This window comes from Carcharhinus amblyrhynchos, chromosome 7 (genome assembly GCF_965287045.1).
Source record: "Carcharhinus amblyrhynchos chromosome 7, sCarAmb.v2.hapA, whole genome shotgun sequence".
In the NCBI taxonomy this organism is placed as follows: domain Eukaryota; kingdom Metazoa; phylum Chordata; class Chondrichthyes; order Carcharhiniformes; family Carcharhinidae; genus Carcharhinus; species Carcharhinus amblyrhynchos.
Genome location: NC_137330.1, coordinates 54,784,141 through 54,807,485, shown reverse-complemented (window position 1 = coordinate 54,807,485; position 23,345 = coordinate 54,784,141). Strand labels below are relative to the sequence as shown.

General features: G+C 40.0%; 1 protein-coding gene across 1 annotated transcript; it reads left to right on the top strand.

Moving 5' to 3' along the window:
* Positions 1-513: 513 nt before the first annotated feature.
* Positions 514-22,340, top strand: tdh (L-threonine dehydrogenase). Its single transcript, XM_080193278.1, has 9 exons — positions 514-554; positions 5,816-6,008; positions 7,827-7,869; positions 9,261-9,331; positions 9,418-9,567; positions 9,908-10,080; positions 12,770-12,860; positions 19,506-19,775; positions 21,090-22,340. Exons 2-9 carry the CDS (start codon positions 5,825-5,827, stop codon positions 21,227-21,229), a joined length of 1,122 nt encoding a protein of 373 aa, XP_080049404.1. The 5' UTR covers positions 514-554; positions 5,816-5,824; the 3' UTR covers positions 21,230-22,340.
* Positions 22,341-23,345: the final 1,005 nt, after the last annotated feature.

Here is a 23,345-nt window from a genome sequence, read left to right as displayed (position 1 = left end):
TGAATCTCTGGAATTCTCTGCCCGTTGAAGTGGTGGAGGCTGCCTCACTAAATATTTTTAAGAAGCGGGTTGATGGGTTTTTGATAAGCGAGGGGATTAAGGGTTATGGGGAGAGGGCGGGAATGTGGAACTGAGTCACGACAGATCAGCCATGATCTTATTGAATGGCGGGGCAGGCTCGAAGGGCTGGATGGCCTACTCCTGCTCCTATTTCTTATGTTCTTATGTATTGTTTCTTGCGCGCGTACCATTCACAGAGAAGGAAACGAGAGCGTGCATAATGTACACACAGGCACTCTCTTGGCAGTCAGAACTGGGCTGCGCCACGTGGGAACTTTGGCGCCAGCTGGCCAGGAAGCCGCCAGCTGATTGGTCCATCGGAGGGTGATGGACTGGACAGCGCCTCCCGATTGACCAATGGGTGGTGAGGCTCCGGAGCCAATCAGCGGTCAGGTGCTGCCCACGCGCCCACCCGGTTGGGCCGCAGCGGTTATAAAAGGGGGCGCAGTGCGCGGCTGATGCAATCGGAGCTGCGCGGACCGGGAGCAGCGGAGGTGAGTGGGGGAGGGAGGCTCAGGTAGGACCGGCTGGGCTGCGATAAGATAGGATTGCAGTGGGCCAGGCTGGGCTCTGTTCCCCCGCCATCATTGCTGCCAGTCGCGGTGGGTGCTGAGTGGTTTGGGGAGGGGGCGTTAGCGGGAGGTGCAGCTGCCTCATAGGTACTGGCGTTGGGGAGGCCCGGGGAGATGCGGGAACGTTGTGTCGCAGCCTCCCCACTGGCGGGTCTCTTTCTGTCTGCAATGATATTTAATGCTTCTCTTGGGGGAAATGTTGGTCATGTACAGTCTGGTGTACTTCTCCTTCAGTCTGATCAATTCATGGGCTATCGTCAGAACCTGGTCATGAAGAATTAAAAATAAGCAATGCCTTTCTGGGGTGGGTGTAGGGATGTCCATTCAGCTTCCAAAAACCTACCATTCCTTCAGATGTACTCATTTATAGTTTAATCATTGTTGGATATTGCAGGTGAGATCCCCTAATGTCTGTGTCTGCCTTTGTGATCAATTAACTTTCCCATTAATGCTCTCTGAAAGAATCAGGAAAGGGGGATGGGGCCAGTACTGCTTTCTTGTCATCTGTGGTGACATTATCATTTACAGCGTCGTTCTCTCTTTAAAGTGATAAGCTAAAGAGGGGCCAACCCGTTACAATGATTGCAGGAGAGCAAGGAAGTGATCATTTAATGGCATCTAATTTGGGTTTTAAAAGTCTTTCTAAAAAATTAAATAAATATTGAGTTCCGAGAAGAAATGCTGCAGTGAGCCTCGCCATAAATAAGGGAAGATAAAATTTTCTGGGGCGGCAGCATTATAGCTTGGAAAGAAGAAAAGTTTAAAGAATGTTCATGGCAAAAAAGAACGTGATTAACCGTTTACTGGATAATTTCAGTTTGGTCTCAATATTTGAGAATCCCGAATGTTCACCTTGAATCTAATCTGTTCGTCTTGATGCTGAAACTCGTTCTAAGAACTTTTTTTTTGCAGCTTCTAGATTAAATAATTGTCTAGCTGTTAAATACAGTGTTAATGTAGTTATTGAGTTAGTTTCTTGGGTTAATAGTAAGAAGGCACTTAAAATAATACCAGATTGGTGGGTAGATGGTAAGGTGAGGGTTAGGTGACTTAGGATGAGACCAAATGTAGAGGGCATAATACAAGAATGTATCCATGAAAGGATTCAGGAGAAATGTCTTTATCCAGAGAGTGATTAAGATGTAGAACGTGCTGCCACATGGAATAGTTGATGTGAAAAGCATTAATGCCCTTAAGGGGAAGCCAGTTAGGTACGTGATGGAGAAAGGGTGTATAGAAAAGCAAAGTGAAGCAAGGTGAACTGAGGCATATATGGAGCAGAATCACGGACAAAAGCTACCTAAGCCAAATGGCCTATTTCTGCATTATTAATTCTGTGTATTTTGTAAATTACTTTGAGGAGAAACTCATCCCTTTAGTTTTCCTGGTTTAGAGTTATAGCAGTATACAGCACAGAAAAAGGATTCCAGTCAAACATATTTGCACTAGTGAAAGAACTCCTAGATTTTCAAGATATGTTCACATCATACCCTTTGCCTCCTGACAAATTACATTTTCTGGTTTACATCAATATTATATGTACTTCCACTAAGCTTCTCAAGTAATTGGTGCATTTCAAGAAAATCCTCAAAAGTAGGGACACTGTGGTTAGCACTGCTGCCTTACAGCACCAGGGACCCAGGTTCAATTTCAACCTTGGGTGATTGCTCCAGTTTCCTCCCATGGTCTAAAGATATGCGGGTTTGGTGGTATTGGCCATGCTAAATTGCCCCTTAGTGTCCCAAGATGTCAAGGTTAAATGGATGAAGCTGTGAGAAATGTGTGGGGTTACAGGCTGGGGTGGAGGAGAGGACCTGGGTAAGATACTTGTGTCAGAGGGTCAGAGCAAACTCAATGGGCTGAATGGACTCTTTTGCACTGTAGGGATTCTATGGTTCCCAGCAATGATGTAATGAAGCCTTCAGAGTATATTTGTAAAACTGAACCACTCTTCAGATTCCAAAATGTGTAAAAACAGCTGTCGGACATTTCATCCTTAAGCTTGTGTTGTCATTTAGTGAGGATACTGATCCTGTGACGTAATTCTGTATACCTTTCCCCCACATCCCTTAATGTCTTCATCCAAAAAATATCTGTCACTCAGATTTAAAAGTGACCCAGCGACAATTTTCATTCGTGGATGACTGCTCCAACTTTCATCCATTATTTTCAATGTAGAAATAATTCCTAACTTCTGAAAGTCTAATTTTAAGCCATTCCTTGATCAACAGGGGGTAGACCCCCTTTCATGTCTTTTACTATCACTTCAGCCCTCTACATTCCAGGGAATACAGCACCAGTTTGAGTCATCTTTGGATTTAACCCTTGGAGTTCAGGTATTAGTCTGCTAATTCAACTGTCTGAGATAGAACTAGGCTGTTCACAGTTTTGGTGTCATTTGATCCAAAGATGAACGATCATTATATCTTTGCCATCATTGAGGGTCTTTTGCCACTATCGCAAAAAAATCTGACTTGATTTATTTCACTTCTTTTACTATGTGTTATTCTTGTCCTCCTCCCTTAAATACCACTCTGCTAAGCAAACTGTGTGCAATCTTTCCTCATAAGGCATTTCCTGAAATAGTGGTGATTGAGAGAAACTGCCAGAATAAGCTGGGGCAATTGAACTCTAAGGAGGAGATTTCATGCTATTGAGTTGGTCTGATGTTGATAACTACCCTTCAGCTGACCTTGTGTTTTTCTCTTAAATTTGTATTCTGAGAAGTAATTGGACTTGTTATTACAAATATGGCTACTCACTCTTCATCTGGGCTTTTGCTGACTTCATCTTTAAGTTACAATATCAAAAAATATTTAGGTTTGCTAACCTAAATGTCATGGAATGTCTCATTGGGCAACAAACCTATGTTGTATCTCTGCTCTGTTCCTGTAACTGAAAGAAGCCTTAACCCTATTTTGTTATCAAGTACTGCATTTATCCAGTTAAATTTCTATTTTTGGCAGCTGTAAAGTCCTTTTGCTTTCAGAACAATGATATTTAAATATATGGCTTTCAATATTTTCTCATTGTATACTGTCAACTTAGCTCCATAATATTTGGCACAGTCGATAAATCTGGTTAAATTCAGAGATCTGTTTCTAATATGTGACGTTGCCTTTTGGTGCACATGGTTGTTGGTTCTGTGCTTTGCAACTGGATTGTGTGGGAGGGAGGGGTTGGTCTAGGTTTTGGTTTACTGTTATATCAGGATAGTCAGGGAGCAAGTTTCAACTTTCAACGTTAAACTGTCACACTCGGAGGTGGTTGACATAGTGTGTGGTTTTAAAAGGGCAGTTGCATGTTTCTTAGCTGGTTTTGGAATGAGGAAGTGTATGAGTTGATTTTACAGTGAAAATACTACACACCTAGAAAATGGAAAGGAAGCATCAGTTGCAGCGTTACATTGGTTAGCAGCAGCTACGTATTTCGTAACCTCAGTTTTGTCGTGATAGTCAATTGGTGGCTTGAGGGAGGACCCATGTTCTTGCAAATATTAGTGATTTTCATGGGTTAGGCATATTTGGGCTCAGCCTATCTCCTATCTAATTGAAAAGATATACAAACCAGTGTGTTCTTTGCAAATTATTTGCATAAATTATTTCAATTCAGATCAAAAATGTGTAAAAGTCAAATCCTGGTTTATTACCTTGTGGAAATTTGCTGGAAATTTGACATGAAACAGAAAAAAATGCTGGAAAAACTCAGCAGATCTGGCAACATCAGTTAAAGTTTGAGTCCTATGGTAAAGTGAGAGAGAAGAGTGATGGATTTTGGATGTGGAACAGAGTGGAAGAAGAGATAGGTGGGAACTGGGAGAGATTTGTCAAATATGTTATGGGCGGAAGACCAAGGGAGTGTTAAAAGGCTGAAGAAGGTGCTGATACTGGTGTAAAGGGGAGATAGCAGAACATGTTCTTTGTTCTGCTATTAACACATTCAGCTATCTTACAGGCTGCCCCCTTCCCTGGCTTGGCTGCCTCCCCTTAACTGTTTCCCTTCCCTGCCTTCAAGCGGGCAGGCTTTCCTCATGTCTTTCCACACTCCAGGCTCCTATTCTGTCCTTTTCTCAAAGGGTGACAAGTGTTGTCCTTCCACTTTCTTTTTCTTGTAGAATGCAAGGCATTTTGTTTATTTTCTCTTCCCTCTCACTCATCCCAGAAAAATATTTTTACCCATTTTCTCTCAAAAGTATTTTGACAACCAAAAGATTGGCACCAACTTTCTGATGGGAAATAACTATTCCATTCCTTGAAAATATTAGTCATGTATAAGTTGACTCTTCACTTTTGACTCATAATTTGGTCTGCAAAAATTGCGTTTTACATAAGTATGCATGTTAGGTGTTTTTCCTTTTCTGCCTTGGTCTAAAAGGCTTTTGGTTGTAATTCTCTGCCTTTTATCCAAATTGTATTTGGATATGCACGTCATGCCTGTGACTGTATTCGTGTAACATTTACAATCTATTTACCACTATTCAGTATGTTTTTAACATTAGTCCATTGAGGTAGATGAAGGATTATAACCTATTGTTGACAACGCAACAGGAAATGGGAGTTGTTTGGCTTACTTCTGAGACCAAGAGACAGACAACAGCAAAGCTGATGTAACTGAGTTAAACAACTAATATGATCTACTGATCACATATATGAGAGAGAAGAATAATCCAATAAAAATGCCTTGCGCAGGAGTGGTAAAAATGTGGAACGTGCTACCATAAAGTAGTTGTTGAGGCAAATACCACTCCTCAATTTGGAGAAATGATACATAATCATGAAGGATATGCTGACAAGTGGAAGAGTGGGCTGAGGCTTGTGTGGTATATGGACACTGACATCCGTTAACTGGACTGAATAGAGACTCTAAGTATGCCAATAAAGATTGTTAGCATTAAATGAACATGATTTGGAGTGTAGTGTTTAATTACTGTTAAATATTTAAAAGGGTTGCAGGTTGCTTTAAGAACTGATCACATGATTTGATGGTAATGTCATTGGGGTGTTTGCAGAGGCTACTGCATTTTTGCAAGGCAGAGAATATCTCTTTTAATAAAACCTGTTGTGTGTTAGTTTGATCCACATGTGTAAATCACATCATTTTTTTGTGTGTAAAACCCACAACCTCTAACATAATTTAGGACATTGCCATTATTCTAGATTAAACTTGTTTTCTTTCTTCCTCAGAGGTGAATAATGCCAGTTTTCAGGAATTTGGCCAAGACTGCCAAACAGGCACTACTGAGCAATGGTTGTAGTTGCCAGGTTCCAGCCATGTCAGTCAGGCTAATGAGTTGGTCCCCAAGACAAGTAAATGCAGATGCCAGTTTTCACTCCGTGTCCTTTGCTGAGTCAGATCATCCCCGTGTTCTTATCACAGGTATGTGTTTCTCCATTTGATACTTGTGACATACTTGTTTAAAAAAAAAAGTCTATGTAAAATTAAACATCTATTTTAGTTTTACTTTAATGTTGGACTTTGGGGAGAAAGCTTTTAAAAGTTTTCCGGAAACGTGGTGTGCTCAATGGGCACTAGCTTTCTAATCCAGTTTTATGAAGGTATTTAACAGTTTGCTTGGATGTGATTCTACAAAAGCAGGCATACCCCAACAACTTGCTCAAATTGTTTCCTTTGAACAGGAGTTGCAGACGTAATTATTAATAGGATGTTTGATTACAATATTTGGCTTATTTGCAGTTCTGGGCTTGAAATGCCATAACCGTAACATGCATGAGTCACTTTAAAATCAGAGCTTAGCTCATTATTTTTAACCTCAACCCAAAAGCACTTGACGGCCATTATAAGAGAGCCCACTACCATCCTAGCCATATACAACTAATACAGGCAGACTGAGTATTCAACTTGCAATTTTCAATCATTGAGGAACTGCTGTTGTCTCCAGTGTAGGAAGATTAGGTTTTAAATCTCAGATAATCAAGCTCTTTTAATAATTGCCTATAGTTAGCACTATTAACAGCACTATAAAGTAAAATAAAAAGCCACATAAGAGAGACTAATAGTTAACACTTGAGAATAAAACTGGGATTCACAGTGTAGTGAACTAGAACAAAGAATCCGACAGGAACAGGCCCTTCGGCCCTTCAAAAAAAATTTTGAGTGTGATCTAATAAACTGGAGGAGACTATATGGCCCCTCAAGCTTGCTCTACCATTCACTATCATAATCACTATGTCTGAACTTCACTTTCCTGTCCATCTGCATATCCCTTGAATCCGTTATTCTCCACTTTAAATAAATTCCACAATAGAGCATCACAAGTTTCTGGGATAGAAAATTCGAAAGATCTTTTGAGTGAAGTAATTTTGGCTCATCTCAGCCTAAATGATTGGCCTGTTATCCTGACACTGCGTGCCTCCACATTGTAGATTTCCCTGAGGTGGAGGTGCCCGCATTGGACTGGGATAGGCACAGTAAGAAATCTCACAACACCAGTTTAAAGTCCAACAGGTTTATTTGAAATCACAAGCTTTCGGAGCACAGCTCATGATACCAAATAAACCTGTTGGATTTTAAACTGGTGTTGAGACTTCTTACTGAGTTTAGATTTCCGAGACTGGTGAAACATTTTCGCATTGTCTGAGGTAACAGTCCTTTCATAGTCTTGACTGTTACAATGAGATTGCCTCATATTCTGAATTCGAGTATAGACCCAACTTACTTGGCTTCTTACCGTAGGGCAACTCTCATCCCAAGCACCATCTAGTGTACCTTGGCTGCAATGCCTCTGATGCAAGTGTATCCTTCTTTAAATATGAAGACCAAGACTGTACACAGTTTTCCAGTTAATTCTTTCCATTTTGCAAACCATGCAATTGGTACTGTACATCAGTGTACATAGTTTTCGACCATAAGATGTAGGAGCAGAAGTAGGCTATTCAGCCCTCAAAGTCTGCTCTGCCATTCAATGAGATCATGACTGATCTCGTAATCTTCAACTTTACTCAGGCTGCCTATCCCCATAACCTTTGAATCCCTAATTCATTCTTCTATTAAGATATTCAAAGTTGCATTTTACAGTTGATGTGTACTGCCTGGAATTTTCAGAGATATTGTGTGAATAAGGAACTGACCTTATAGAGAAAACTGCACACAGGTTTTTCCCAACCAAATATAATTGTGTTGTTGAAAGGGAATATGATGGTGAACTTTTATGCCAATACATGTTCTATGTTTCAGGAGGCTTAGGACAACTTGGTGTTGGACTTGCTAACCTGCTAAGGTACGTAAGTGAAAAATTGTATTTGAAATACAGAGGGCTCAAACTGTGAACTGGTGAATGTGCAACAACTGATGAACATTTGATGCTTACATGATATATTGTTCACCAGTAATATGAGTGGAATCTACCAAAGTAATAGAAGATCTGAGAATTTTAAACATAAATGGGTTAGATTCAAAACTATTTCTGGTGCTTTCTGACATTTTGTTTAAGATTAGCCTTGTGACATTAGTGTGCCTTTAAGAAGTTTTTTTTTATCACGTACTCTGCAGTTGTGAACAAACTTTTTCGGTTTGTTTTTCTCATTGTTGCCGGGCTGTGTATAAGAGTCTTTTTATTGCTGCTTGCGTGGGGACTGGTTTATTTTAACCAGGATGTTTATGGCCCTGCGTCGTTAGGAGAAAAACTGGTTGGTAGGTCAGGTGATAGTTTTTTTTTTCCATTTTCTGTTTGGAGCTAGAGGTTTGAGTTTTAGTTTTAGAAAGGGTATTCAGCTGAAAAGAAGTCTCTCTCTCTCTCTCTCTCTTCCCCCCCCCCCCCCCCCCCCCCCCCCCACCAAAGTTTTGGAAATTCTGGTTAGCTGAAAGCAAGGATTTGCCTTTCTGAAGGGGGGAAACAGCTGTTAGTGGCTTGCCGAGAGTGTGTCAGGTGTTCTGGGAAACTGTTCTAACTTCAAATTGTTCTCGTCTATCCAGAGAACTGCACACTTTATCCATAGATCTCAAGCCCAGTATCCTGTGAGCTATTAGTCTTTGCTGTGTGAAACCCATGAAAAGAGCTTTTTGTCTATGGCAAGGGTTTTGTTTGATTGGAACACATTAGGTATATTTGTTAAGGGTTATCTATTATAATGCCTGTTTTGTTTCTTGTTTGTAATTGACAACAGTTCTTGCTAACTTTTTTACTATATATATATATTAATAAGATTCTTAAACTTGCTTTGGTAAAAGCTCCTTAGTGGGTTATTTGAATCATACCTGAAGAGAAACCTGTCATACTCAGCCTAGCCAAATTGAAGGTGCAAAATTCATGATCCAAGGGTCCCATAAAATACTTTGGAGTTTCTAACTTGAACTGTAACAGCCTGAATCAAGCCACTATGAATAGTGAATAATCTTTGTACGTTGCTTGATCTTGTAAATTGTCGAAGAACAGTTTTATATTTGCAGAAGCTTTTGTGCAGGGATATAGTATTTTTTTGTAATGGGTGACAAATTGCAACTTTTTAATTGGGAATTTCTGCTTGTGACTTACTTGTATAGCTTGATTTATTGTTGAAAACATAACATAGAACAAAAAAGCACCTTTTTGATGAGTGTGGGAATTTTTTGATTTGTCATGTCTCTTTCTGCTCAGAATCTTTATATAAAACATGTTGATTTCTTTCACAGGAAACGCTTTGGTAAAAACAATGTAATTCTCTCTGATATCAGAAAACCCCCAGATCATGTGTTCCACAGTGGTGAGTGCTCAGAATTTTTAAAAATAATTTTCCAGTATTGAGAAGGTGAAAGCACACTTCTAGCTAATCATATCTTGTCTATTCAGGGCCGTTTATCTATTCTGACATCCTGGATTACAAGAATCTGCGTGAAATTGTTGTCAACAATCGTATCACGTGGCTGATTCACTACAGTGCATTGCTCAGTGCAGTTGGGGAAGCAAATGTACCTCTAGCACGCAGTGTCAATATAACAGGTGAGGAGTGCGTGACAATTGTGATTCCTGCAAATATTCTCTTCTGGAACAATTGTATTTCAGCTCAGTTTGATGATTTTTCTTCTCAAATGGTTGCTTAGGTGCATTTTTAATACTGAAATAGCTTAATTACATATGCATTTGCAAATACTAGCTGAGCATTTGCTGTTGTAGATATGTTTATCTTTGAAAACATGAAGTCTTTAAAAGCTGGTTATTTGCTTGTGGTATATTTAATCATGTGAAACATGTGCTTAAAAGTACTGTGCTTGTGATTTTCTTTTAACATTGTTTTAGAAAATTGCGTACATTCAATTGTATGATCTCAATCTGTTTACAGGTCTGCATAACATATTGGATATTGCTGCTGAACATAACCTTCGCCTGTTTGTTCCCAGCACAATTGGTGCATTTGGATCAACTTCTCCCAGAAATCCAACTCCAGATCTCTGTATACAGAGACCTAGGACAATCTATGGAGTTTCCAAGGTGCACGCAGAGTTAATGGGAGAGGTATGTGATATTACAGTATAAAGAGCCATTGATTTTTCAATGTCTCAAGGTTCAATATTTTCAAAAGCTTTTCCTCTTGGCTCCCTTTATTCCCAGTTGGATTAAGAATTGATCGTTTCCTCTTTAAATTTTAAGAGCATATATCTGGGTTTTATAAATTGACTGTGGGAATAGAGAGATCATTCTTGAGTTTATAAGTCCTTCCTCCTTGAACCCCCTCAACTTCCCCTTGCTCCGCTGCCAAATTCTTTCCAATTCACTTTGCTTGGGCCTTACAGCTGATGCTTTTCACTTATTTGGTCTGGGATAATGGTCTATAGCAACTGTTCGTGTTTCTGATTGGGGTAACTACTAAGTCAACAGTTTTTTGGATTTCTTTTGTTTACTGTATTTATTGTTCATTGCATTTAACTTCATTTAGGCGGTTGCTAAGAATTGTGAGGAAGTGACATCTGACTTTTGGAAGTACAAACAGTTAATCTAAAACCAATATTTTATAGGGTGTTATAAATGCCTAAAAGGCATAAATGACATAGCGTTGTATGTGTGAATTGAGAATCAGCAAGTCCATTTCACAATCTCTGGAATTGTTTGTGGAAGTCCAGTGGATTTTTGCTTGAACTTCTAGGAATCACTTGATTCAAAGGTTTGTGTGTGGAGTTGAAGTGGTTACGTTGACTAGAGTCAAAATAGTCTTGATAATAGAATGTGAATGGCAAATGGGGAAAGTCTGTGGAGAGTTGTTGATGGAATTCATTTAAGCTGTTCTGGGCCTCAGGTTATTTGTGATGGAGGTGAGGAATGGTGCACAAATCCTATACTCAGGCAGCAACGACGGCTGGTCAGCACTACTGTCCAACTGTGCCAGGGACCTGGGTTCAAATCTGGACTTGGGTGACTGACTGTGTGGCGTTTGCACCTTCCCTCCTTGTCTGCCTGGGTTTCGTCTAGGTGATCCCGTTTCCTCCCACAGTCCAAAGATGTGCAGGTTAGGTGGATTGGCCATGCTAAGTTGTCCCTTAGTGTCCCAGGATGTTCAGGTGATTAACGGGGTGAATGCGTGGGGTTACAGCAATTGGGGATGGGCCTGGGTATGAAGCTGTGTCGGAGAGTTGGTGCAGATCTGATAAGAACATAAGAAATAGGAGCAGGAGTAGGCCATCTAGCCCCTCGAGCCTGGCCCGCCATTCAATAAGATCATGGCTGACCTGTCGTGGCTCAGTTCCACATTCCCGCTCTCTCCCCATAACCCTTAATCCCCTTGCCTATCAAAAACCTATCAACCCCGAGTCTTAAAAATATTGAGCGAGGCAGCCTCCACCACTTCAACAGGCAGAGAATTCCAGAGATTCACCACCCTTTGAGTGAAGAAGTTCCTCCTCAACTCCGTTGTAAACCGCCCCCACCCCCCCTTTATCTTGAGGCTGTGCCCTCTAGTCCTACTGTCCTTTCTGAGCGGGAAGAGCCTCTCCACCTCTATCCTATCCATCCCATTCAACATCTTAATACGTCTCAATGAGATCTCCCCTCATTCTTCTAAACTCTAACGAGTACAAGCCTAGTTTATTCAGCCTCTCCTCATAGCTCAACCCCCTCAACTCCGGAATCAGCCTAGTAAACCTCCTCTGCACTCCCTCCAAGGCCAAAATATCCTTGCGTAAGTGTGGCGACCAAAACTGCACACAGTACTCCAGCTGCGGCAAGACCTCCCTACTTTTATATTCAATCCCCCTCGCTATGAAGGCCAGCATCCCATTCGCCTTCCTGACCACCTGCTGCACCTGCAGGCTGGGTTTTTGCGACTCATGCACAAGGACTCCGAGGTCCCTCTGCACCGTCGCATGCTGCAGTTTTTCACCACGTAAGTAATAGTCCTTCCTACCATTGGGCCAATGGTAGGAAGGCCAAATTGATGGGCCAAATTGCCGCCTCCTGCACTGTAGGGATTCTGTGTTTACAGTGGTGATGGTCTTTCACTTCTGGGATCAGTGCAGGAAGTGATGATTGTATGATGTGTGGACCATATTGGATGTTACTATGAATAAATGGCCAGGCTTTTGGTTAGGAAGGTATTCTGAAATCTTGCTGATCTGTTGCTTGAGTAATGACTTCATAACTTTCTCTTATGATGTTCAATCAATAGGTTGCATACAGTTTGTAGTGGATTGGGGTTTGTATACAGGCTGGTTAAGGCACAACAAAATAATCACATGGTTCTTCCTCAACACTGGTCAATAGATTTTTGGATGTGAGAATGGTGTTGAAAGAGAGTTGAGTTGGACTAACCATGATTTTGTTCAATGGTGGAGTTGGCTAGTAGTGCCAAATGGCACGCTGCAACTCCTATTTCTTACATTCATTCCATACCATGTTTGATTAGTAGCCAAATTTTTCCATTTCATCTTTCTCATCTCAAATTTCAATGCATTTATGAACAGCTGGGATCATCAAAATGTCTGTGTAGATATTTCGTTGGAAGCACTGGCTTAGAAAATATTGACTAGAGATTCTTTAATATCTGCAGAGTATGTTTGTGATTCTTCCACCAGAATAACCACTGCAAGTTTGATTAAATGTAATTAACTTGCATTAAAATTTGCTACAGTAGTTATGAAATAGTGCCAGTGGATCGATTTTTCTCTTGCAAATATTTATTAACTTTTAAATATGTATTGTGTTTGCTCAATAGTATTACCACCACAAATATGGCATGGACTTTCGGTGCCTGAGGTATCCTGGCATCATTTCTGCAGACACCCAGCCTGGTGGTGGCACAACAGGTAAATTAATTCTTGTGACTTTTTAATATAAATATTGTGTGATAATGCTCGCAACTTGTGTACTCATTACAGTAGGTTGAAATGAGATGAAGTTATGAGTAGCAGTTCTTTGGTGTGTGTGGAAGGAGCTATCATGCATCAGAAAGTTTAGTTGATACAGCTTCTGCTTTGATCCTCTTGTCCTATTGCATCTCAATGTAGCATCACATTTACCGGCACCCACCCTCCCCGCAGCAGGGGGAAGTTAAAAGGGATTCAAGGAGGAAGGATGTGATTAGTTTTCATGTACTGTGAAGAGACCCGGCTCTATTGTCCTATGTCCCATTCAACCCCAACTGAATAATAACATCTAGTTCAACGTCAGGAATACTGCAGCCATTGTCTCAGCTGATTCTACAATTCTAGTGCCATTGACTTCACCCACCAACAACCCCCAACTATACACTTGTGTTGAAACAAAGCCATCTACTTTCTTGAAATACTAACACCTACCAATGCAAGATGGCCAATCATGCACACATATGGGATGCTAATGACTTCATTCCACTGTGGAAGAATTGAAAACCAGGATGACAATTTTCAAATCAAAATGCTGCCTTAACAGGAGCTATTGTAAGTTAACAAGCATAAGGGTGATAGGTGATCAGGACAGTATGGTGGAGGCAGCAGCATTTTGAATCACTTCAATTTTAGTTTATGGAGGCTACAGTGTGGAAGGCTGGTCAAGGGTGTATTGGAATTGTGGAGTCTAGATATAACAGTGTCATGGTTGGTGGCAGCAGATGAGCTGACACTGAGTCTCGCAATCTTGAGGAGGTGGAAAGAGGTAGTCTTGGTGCTTTGGATTTATGGTTGGAAATTCAGCTTGGGAATCAATTATGACAACGCTGTATAGCTTGATGCATCCTCAGGAAGCAGCCAAGGAGAGGGATGGAGTTAGTAGTGAGGGAACGGAGTTTGTAGCAGAAACCAAAGACAATTACTTCAATCTTCCTAATATTTCATTGGAGGAAATTTCTGCTCATCCATTGCAAGATGTTGAACTAGCAATCTAACGATTGAGTCATGGAGGAGTTAGGAGGACTGGTGAGGAGGTAAGAGCTGGGAATGTTAGCACACAGGTGAAAACTAATGCTGAGTTCTCAGATGATGTCACAGAGGAAGGGGGCCAAGGTTAAATATTTGGGATGATAGAGGTAACTAACTGCAGGTTAAGGAACAAAGTAATGATGGCAGATTTAAAAGAGGAATGGAGAGTACTTGAAGAGAGAGCCAGAAGAGGAAGCTGGGTGGTCAGCATTTCAGTGGGAATAGTGTTGAGGGAACAGGAGATGAATCTCAAGCATGAGAGCTGAGCTCCCTTTCCAAAATCAGTCACCCCTTCCTCCCTGACCTCTAGCATATTAAATTCCAAGTTTGCTCTCTTTTAACCTCCTTATCTCGTTTTTCACTGCTATCCCTTAGTCCTATTTTTCTCTATCAAATACTCAGATTTGACTGGAGCCTTCTGTTCAACTGTTCTATTACCCCCCCCCCCCCCCCTTGCATCTGAATCTGAAAATAACAATGCAGTATAAACTCGTGGTGATTTGCAAGATCATTCAGTAACAAAAACTATGTAGCCCGGTTTCACTATAATCACTGAGTTGATTATACAGTATGACATGGAAAAAACCCACAACATTTGAAACTTCAGGAAACAGGATACTTTGTAATTTGGGTCTCAAAATAGACCAGTGCAAATACATCACCTTCTGTTGCCTCTCAGTTACAGTCAAATAGTTTTAGACATTACTGGTTTGATGTAGATGGTGCAATCACTCATAAACTCTGACAGATTTTACTCTTAATAGTAAATTCAAAGTAATGCAAAGTGCAGTTTAAAAATACAAGATTGGCTTTTCGTTGTACGCATTTGATATAGAATTCATAGAACATTACAGTGCAATACAGGCCCTTCAGCCCTCGATGTTGCGCTGACCAGTGGAACCAATCTAATGACCCTCTAACCTAAACTATTCCAATGTTATCCATATGCTTATCCACTGACCATTTGAACGCCCTTAAAGTTGGCGAGTCCACAAACGATGCAGGCAGGGCATTCCAAGCCTTTACTACCCGCTGAGTAAAGAACCTACCTCTGACATCCGTCCTATAATTACCACCCCTCAATTTAAAGCTATGTCCCCTCATGTTAGCCGTCTCCATTCGAGGAAAAAGGCTCTCACTATCCACCCTATCTAACCCTCTGATCATCTTATATGCCTCAATTAGGTCACTTCTCAACCTTTTTCTTTCTAATGAAAACAACCTCAAGTCTCCCAGCCTTTCCTCATAAGACCTTCCCACATACCAGGCAACATCCTGGTAAACCTCCTCTGCACCCTTTCCAATGCATCTACATCCTTCTTATAATGCAGCAACTAGAACTGTAGACAATACTCCAAGTGCGGCCGCACCAGAGTTTTGTACAGTTGCAACATGACCTCACGGCTCCGAAATTCAATCCCTCTACCAATAAAAGCTAACACACTGTACGCTTTCTTAACAACCTTATCAACCTGGGTGCCAACTTTCAGGGATCTATGCACATGTGCACCGAGATCTTTCTGCTCGTCGACACTACCAAGAGTCCTTCCATTAGCCCTATATTCTGTAGTCCTGTTACTCTTTACCAAAGTGAATCAGTTCACACTTTTCCGTGTTAAACTCCATTTGCCACTTCTCAGCATAGCTCTGCAGCTTATCTATGTCCCTCTTCAAACTAACATCCATCCTCGCTGTCTACAACTCCTCCGACTTTGATGTCAACAGCAAATTTACTAACCCATCCTTCTGCACCCTCATCTAGGTCATTTATAAAAATGACAAACAGCAGTGGCCCCAAAACAGATCCCTGAGGTATACCACTTGTAACTGAACTCCAGGTTGAATATTTCCCATCAACCGCCACCCTCTGTCTTCTATCAGCTAGCCAATGCTTGATCAAAACTGCTAAATCACCCTCAGTCCAATGCATCTGCATTTTCTGCAGTAACCTACCATGGGGAACCTTATCAAACGCTTTGCTAAAATCCATATACACCACGTCAACTGCCTTACCCGTATCCACCTCTTTGGTCACCTTTTCAAAAAACTCGATAAGGTTTGTGAGGCATGACCTACCCTTCACAAAACCATGTTGTCTATCCCTAATCAATTTATTTCTCTCTAGATGATTATAAATCCTATCCCTTATCATTCTTTCCAAAACTTTGCCAACAACAGAAGTAAGGTTCACCGGTCTATAATTCCTAGGATGATCTCTACTCCCCTTCTTGAACAAGGGGACAACATTTGCTATCCTCCAGTCTTCTGGCACTATACCTATAGCCAATGACGACATGAAGGTCAAAGGCTCTGCAATCTCCTCCCTAGCCTCCCAGAGAATCCTAGGGTAAATCCCATCCGGCCCAGGGGACTTATTCAGGGCCTGACTAAGTGTTGATTATTGTAGCAGAAAAGCTAATGTGACTCATCACAGCTCTACATAGGAAAGGGACTTTTTAAAGTGCACAGTTAGTCAGAAGTACCTCAGGTAATGTTCACTAGAAGCAGTACAACTTAGAATAGAGTGCTGATAATTTGGTAATTAAGGGAGTAAGAAAAGAAGAACTTTCTCAGCCTTAAGGAAGTAATCTTACTCTGCTACAGGAGAAGAAACTAATTATTTGGTATCTGGTAAATGACTGTTTTCGTTTATTCCTAAGGGCCAAAATAATCTAACAACTGGTGAAAGATTAATAAAATACATAAAGGCAAAAGTAAAATATATATTTTGAATTAAGTTAATTAGATCACATTAAGGATGACTTGTGTTACAGCTACAGTATGTGGGTGCTCCAGGCTGCCAGTTCTGATTCAGGGCAAACACTACTGTAGTAATTGTTTGAAGCTTGTGCAGCTTTGGCTTGAGCTTGTGAACTGGAGGCTGAACTACAGACACTTAATACATCAGTGAGAGGGAGATCAGTACCAGGAGATGGTTACACCTTTTAGGACAAGGACAGAGTGCGACTGCAAGTGAGGCAGGTAAGGGATCGCAGAGGTATGGATCATAGTAGCCTTAGCCTTCCCAATTGTCCCAACAGTTTTGAGATTTTTAGCCTTTTAGGACAAGAGTGGGGGTTTTACAGGATGGATGAGCTGACTGACCATTGCACCATGGTACAGGAAGCCATTCAAATGGAGGGAGCAAAAAGGAACAGTGGTATCTGTAGATAGTTTAGTCAGAGGGATTGATACTGTTCTCTGCAGCAAAAAACGAGAGTCCAGGCACATATCTTGCCTGGTTTGGGACATATGCTTGAAGGTAGAGAGGACCTTGCAATGTGAGGGGAGAACCCAATTGTAATGGTCCATGTATGTACAAAGGAGGGAGGTTGTGCATTATCAGTACAAGGACCTAGGCACTGAATTAAGTAGCAAAATGCAATTTCTGCATTATCACCTTAAACCAACTGCAAATTGGCACAGAACTGTTCAGGTTAGAGAGATGAATATGTGGTTCAAAGACTGGTGTGAAAAAATGGATTCCAATTTGTGCAAATTGGGATCAGCACCATTGGGACAGTCTACATCCGAACTGTGTTCTTGCAAACTGCATAACTAGAGGAGTAAAGAAAGTTTTAAAACTGAACAGTGGCAGCAAGTGATCAAATTTTGTACTTGGCATTCAAAATAAAACACATGAACTGGGAGATCACATGGCTATGGCTGTTAAGTGCATCTTAATAGCCATTGAGGAGATGGATTGGTGCCTGAATATTGAATGTTTGGAAAGGACAGGAAGTGAGGCAAAAGTGGAGGGATGGCTCTTTTAGTTAATGGTCATTCATATTAGCTCAATATAGAAAGAGAGGACCTAAGTTTAACTGTTTGATAAAGATGAGAAATGATAAAGGCAAGAAGTCACTGTGGGAGTCATTTTAAGGCCTCCAAACAGTAATTACATGGTAGGGTGGAGCATAAAGGAAGAAATCATTGGAATTTGGAAAGGTACTGTGATAATTGTGGGAGACTTTAATTTGCATATAGACATGAAAGTCAGGTGGGCAAAGGTAGCCTAGATGAGTAGGCCGTTGAATGTTTTTGGGACAGTTTCTTGGAACAGTATGCTCTGGAGCCAACCAGAGAGCAAGCTATATTAGAGGATTGGGTATGAGACTTGGTTTTAAGCTAAAATAAGGACAGTTATAATGGCATGAAAGCTGAGCTGCTAAAGTGAATTGACAACTTTGGTTAAGGGATTGGTCAATATAAATGCAATGGCAAACATTTAAGGGGCTATTTCAAGATGCACAGAATAGATAGATACATTCCACATTGAAAAGCCAGTTTTTGATTTTTATTTTTTCTAGTTATATGAGCCAATAGTTGGGGTGGTTCCAGTGAACAGGAATAAGCCAAATTTTTGTCAGATTTGTTCCTTTCTGGGGTTATTACTTTCAGGTCTCCCAAGAATTTCTCCTGTTCCCTTCCCCATTTTATTCACATGCTGTGAGGAGACGGTGCCTGAAAAAGTTCATTTAAAAACAAAAACTTAGGAAATGGAGTGAAAGGAGAGGTTATCGTACTTAGTCTAAAAGCATTATTCTTCGATTAGTTGTCTGAATAATCATTCCTTTTCGAATTTTAATCGAACGTGATTGGTCTGTTCAAATGTTATTGGCATCAAAGCCAATCATGGTCTTGCCGGACATCTGCCTAAATGTGTTTTGAGCCATGATTGGCAGAATATTGTTATGAATTAGGAACCCTGGCTGAGGTACTGTTTCCCAGAACAAGTTTAATTTAACACAGATTGGATATTATACCTGGGACTTCCCTGATCAGTTGCTCAATTTAATAACAACATCCTATTGTTTTGTATATTTATTTTTAAGCACTGCTTATGCATAAAGCTTACGCATAAATTGTAGGTTTCACAGGACAGTGATTCTCAGGCAAAGGCACACAAAGCTGGCCTTAGGAAGTTGTGGGTGGGAGGGAGATTCTGCTGAAGGCTAGAGATTGGAGAAGTTTGAACATTTGGCATTATGCAGGGAGGAGGGAAACGTTTTGATTTGAATTCTGTTCACTACAAAATTTTGTACAAGGTGTGATCGTCTAAGGTTACAATAGAAAACATACATGTAATGCAATTTCACTTGGATTAAAAAAAAACCCTCAAATCTGATTGAAAAGCCAGTTTTGATTATATTGTTTACAATGGTAAATGATTATATTACTGCTTACAGTGGTAGCAGTAGCAAACATAATTCAGTTACAAATTGACAAACCATGTCAAACAATGATAGTTTATAGGCAGACCCTTCATTTCTCTTTTTACATTTAAGCAACGCTCGACCATTTGTTTGCCTCAGCTTCAACATTGAATTTCTGATCCTTGCATTTTCTAATGTAATATTTCTTTCTGCTAGAACCATGCAATCTTGCCTTCTGATCATTGTAGAGCTACTTTGTAATATGCTTAAATTCTATTAATATAATTGTATTACTTCACACCTTAAGTATTTCTAAGACCAACTACATTGGTTACACTGCAAATGTTACTTAGTTTAGCTGAAACATTTTCAATTACTGGATTTTGCTTTTATTTTTCAGACTATGCAGTCCAAATTTTCCATGACGCTGTAAAGACTGGGAAGTTTGAATGTTACTTGAAGCCTGATACAAAGCTCCCTATGATGTATATAGATGACTGCCTGCGTGCAACACTTGAAATCCTCGAAGCACCAGCAGAACAACTTACAATGAGAACGTATAATATCAGTGCAATGAGCTTCACTCCTGAAGAACTAGTGGCAGAGGTCCGAAAGCATTTGGCTGACCTGAAGATCACTTACAAGATTGATGAAATGCGCCAAGCAATTGGTAAATGTCATGCATAGTGTCTGTTCTCAGTGATGTAGAGTTTGCAATTTCATGTAGTACTTCAGTCTAATCGATTAGAGTGCATAATAAAGTCCATTTTGAATACAGTGCAAAATGTAACAGGAATGAGAGAGCTCAACAAATTTAACAGCAACATCTAGTTATTCTGTACATTTTGCCCTTGCGGTGATGTACCATGTTCAAAATTGACTTCATTACAAATAATTTGTGAATGAGTGCGTAGAATTGACAATGGCCCAGATCTAGTGGTTGATGGCAAAAAAAATAGAGCTTGCTGTTTACTGACAGCTGCTCACTGACTTTTCACTGACTTCTGAGTAGCGCTTTCTTTCCTCAGGTTTCTGATCCAGCACTGTGCCCAATCACACGCGAGTGAGGCAAACAATAGCATGTCTTTTCAACCAAACAAATTGCAGAATCCTCAATGAGACAGAACCCAAATCATAAAGTATTAATTGGACAATAAATTAATTGCAAAATCATGCAAAGCATAGAAAGATGGTATTGAGAAAAATATGCATTATTTTCCCTTAGTGTAGGACTCCTACACTAAGTCCTGTAGAGGTGAAATTAGACACTTAAAATTCAATTTTCAGAGTCAGAGGTTGTTTGTTATTAATTGTGACTGACTGTGCCATTTAAAAGTTCACTTAGACCCGAATGCACCAGCCCCAACAAATTCAGCTACACTTACTGGGTCAACCAACTGAATTTCAATATTGAGTCTGTTAGCGAGGTACTGTTGTAGCGTAGCCAGTTGTGGAACTTTCCCACACTTAACTGTGCATATGCACACTCAGAAAATTACAGTCCATATATATATATATCGGTGTTTATGGCTCTTGTTTGTCATGAATCATGTGGCTTGCAACAAGTCCAATTAGTTAAATATTGCTAAATTTGTTCATTCAAATGAATCAGTCATAATTGCTGCCAATACGACCTGTCTGGCTCTAAAGAGTTAATTTTCTAAATGTGCCTACCCCTCAGAATTTAATTGATGTACTGTACCCATTAAATCAATGTATAATTGTCTGCAGCCATGTAAAACCTCAGGTTATTTGGCCTATTTTGCATTGGTTTGCTTTGTGGTTTTAACTAGTTTGCCACATTTCTAATCTAAAAGTGTAATTGAAAACATTTTCCAAAGCCCTCTTGCATGTAGATTATTAAAAGACTGAACAATTGTCAAGAGAAGAACGTCCTTGTCCAATCCTTATTTGAATACTTGTTATGACTAGTGAAAATGTTAGAGGTGTTTCAGAAGCTTACCATTTGCCTATTTGTTTTTAGCTGATAGCTGGCCAATGGAATTTGATGATCGCAATGCTCGCAAAGACTGGGGCTGGAAGCATGAATATGATCTTCCTGAGCTGGTGTTCACAATGCTAAATTTCAGTTCAACTGACAGTCGGCTGATGCAAGCAAATTAAATGACTGCAAAACATTTTTGACGGACCAGAATCTACAATGGGATCCAATGTACATAAGTTTTATGATCTAATTATGTTCTTATCACTCTGTAAATACTTTTTCTGTGCTTGATTATGCAGATTGCTATGGCTTGATGTGCATCTTATTCAAAGAAGATTTACCAAATAGTTAATGTTAGTAAACTGAAGACTTGCAAAAGTTTGGGTTGAATGAACAGTAACTGCTGTTACCAAAGGATTCAACAAAAAGGGCAATGTATTTTATTTTAAGTTTTATTTATTTATAATTTTACAGAACTGAATTTTTACTGTGGGGTAAAGTATGTATTTTGTGTGAGGGAAGATGGGAGTGAAAATCTCAACAGAGTTAGAGCTTTGTTTTGCTGTGAAATTAAATCTGCAGTACTCCAAGTTAATCTTCAGCCATCTAAGGTTAAATTTAATAATGTAGTTGAAGCATTAGTGTTAGAAACTGTACTCTGCAATTTATTTTATTGCCACTGAAGGTTTTTATTTTGTAGATGATTTGTAATATTAAGAATGTGCCATTACCGCATTCTGGTATTATGCAGATTGGTTTCATTGCAAAATTAATGTGTGATTATCTCAAAACATCTGAAAGCTAACCCAACAAAATTGTTCAGCAGTTCTACTTTATGGATTTGAAAGGTGGTTAATTGTAGCAACGTATCCAAAAGCATATAGGTTAATGCTTTGATTTGTTTTACAGTTTTGATTTCTTTTCATGTGCTTGCCTTTCATTGTAAGCTATTTTTCATGATATTTTGGCTTCTGAGATGTTTTGACATAATTGTACAAATTAAAGTAAGGAAAGCAAACTGGCTTCAGTATAATGATGGATAGTCAAAAGATAAAAATGCAACTCCAGTACTCTTGTGTGGAACTTTTTTAAAAAAAAAACGTGTTGAAAAATCCCTTGGTTGCTGTTTTATTACCAAAAAAACTTGAATTTTTATTTTGCTAGAAACAAAGGTTTGCATTATATTTCTGATATATATTTTCAGTTTGATTGCTTATTGGACTAGTTATGCAAAACGAATTGGGTTCTGGACATTCAAAGAAAAATTAAAGGACATTCTTAAATCCAAAAGTATTTGACTTGTTCTTTTACTTTTTTAAACTACATTGCCTAAGCAAGCCTTGCACTGCTTAATGCCAGTGAGTTTTTGAAACAGCTAGAAAAAGTGTAGTAGAAATTGTTTTTAGAACATATGAAAATGGGAGAAAAGCATTGAATTCAAGACTCATCAGAGGCATCACATTCACAAATCCTCTGGTCTTAGATTCTTGGGCATTGGGACAACAGCCAAATCCTGATCCCAATGATATTTGTGTTGTAAACCTGGCATCTACTATCGGCACCATTTTTCTGGTTTAAATTATAAGGTTCTGTTTATTAAAATATATATTCCAGGTGAGTTCACAAAAATGATTTTTGTTTCCCGATTTAAAATGTTTCCTCAAATGCTGTGTGCAATAAGAAATAGGACCAGGAGTAGGCCATCTAGCCCTTCGAGTCTGCCCCGCCATTCAATAAGATCGTGGCTGATATGAAGTGAATCAGTTCCACTTTCCCGCTTTCTCCCCATAACCCCTTAATTCCCTTGTCCATCAGAAATCTATCTACCCGTGACTTAAATATATTCAACGAGGTAGCCTCCATCAATGGGCAGAGAATTCCAGAGATTCACCACCTTTTGAGCAAAGAAGTTCCTCCTCAACTCTGTTGTAAACTGCCCCCTCATTTTGAGGCTGTGCCCTCTAGTCCTGCTATCCTTCTAAGCGGGAAGAATCTCTCTACCCTATCTAGCCCCTTCATTATCTTTGTAAGTCTCTGTAGAACATTACAGGGCAGTACAGGCCCTTCGGCCCTTGATGTTGCACCAACCAGCGGGATGAGTCTAATGACCCTCTAACCTAATCTATTCCAATGTTATCCATATGCATATCCACTGACCATTTGAACACCCTTAAAGTTGGCAAGTCCACAACTGCTGCAGGCAGGGCATTCCACACCCTTACTACCCTCTGAGTAAAGAACCCCCCTCAGTGAAAGATCCCCCCTCCCTTCTAAACTCTAACGAGTACAGACCCA

Excerpts from the sequence above, each read along its gene's own strand:
- tdh (XM_080193278.1), top strand. The coding sequence starts at position 5,825 with ATGCCAGTTTTCAGGAATTTGGCCAAGACTGCCAAACAGGCACTACTG. Across the intron at positions 7,870-9,260 it reads GGACTTGCTAACCTGCTAAG|GAAACGCTTTGGTAAAAACA; the intron begins GTACGTAAGTGA and ends TTTCTTTCACAG. Across the intron at positions 10,081-12,769 it reads ACGCAGAGTTAATGGGAGAG|TATTACCACCACAAATATGG; the intron begins GTATGTGATATT and ends TTTGCTCAATAG.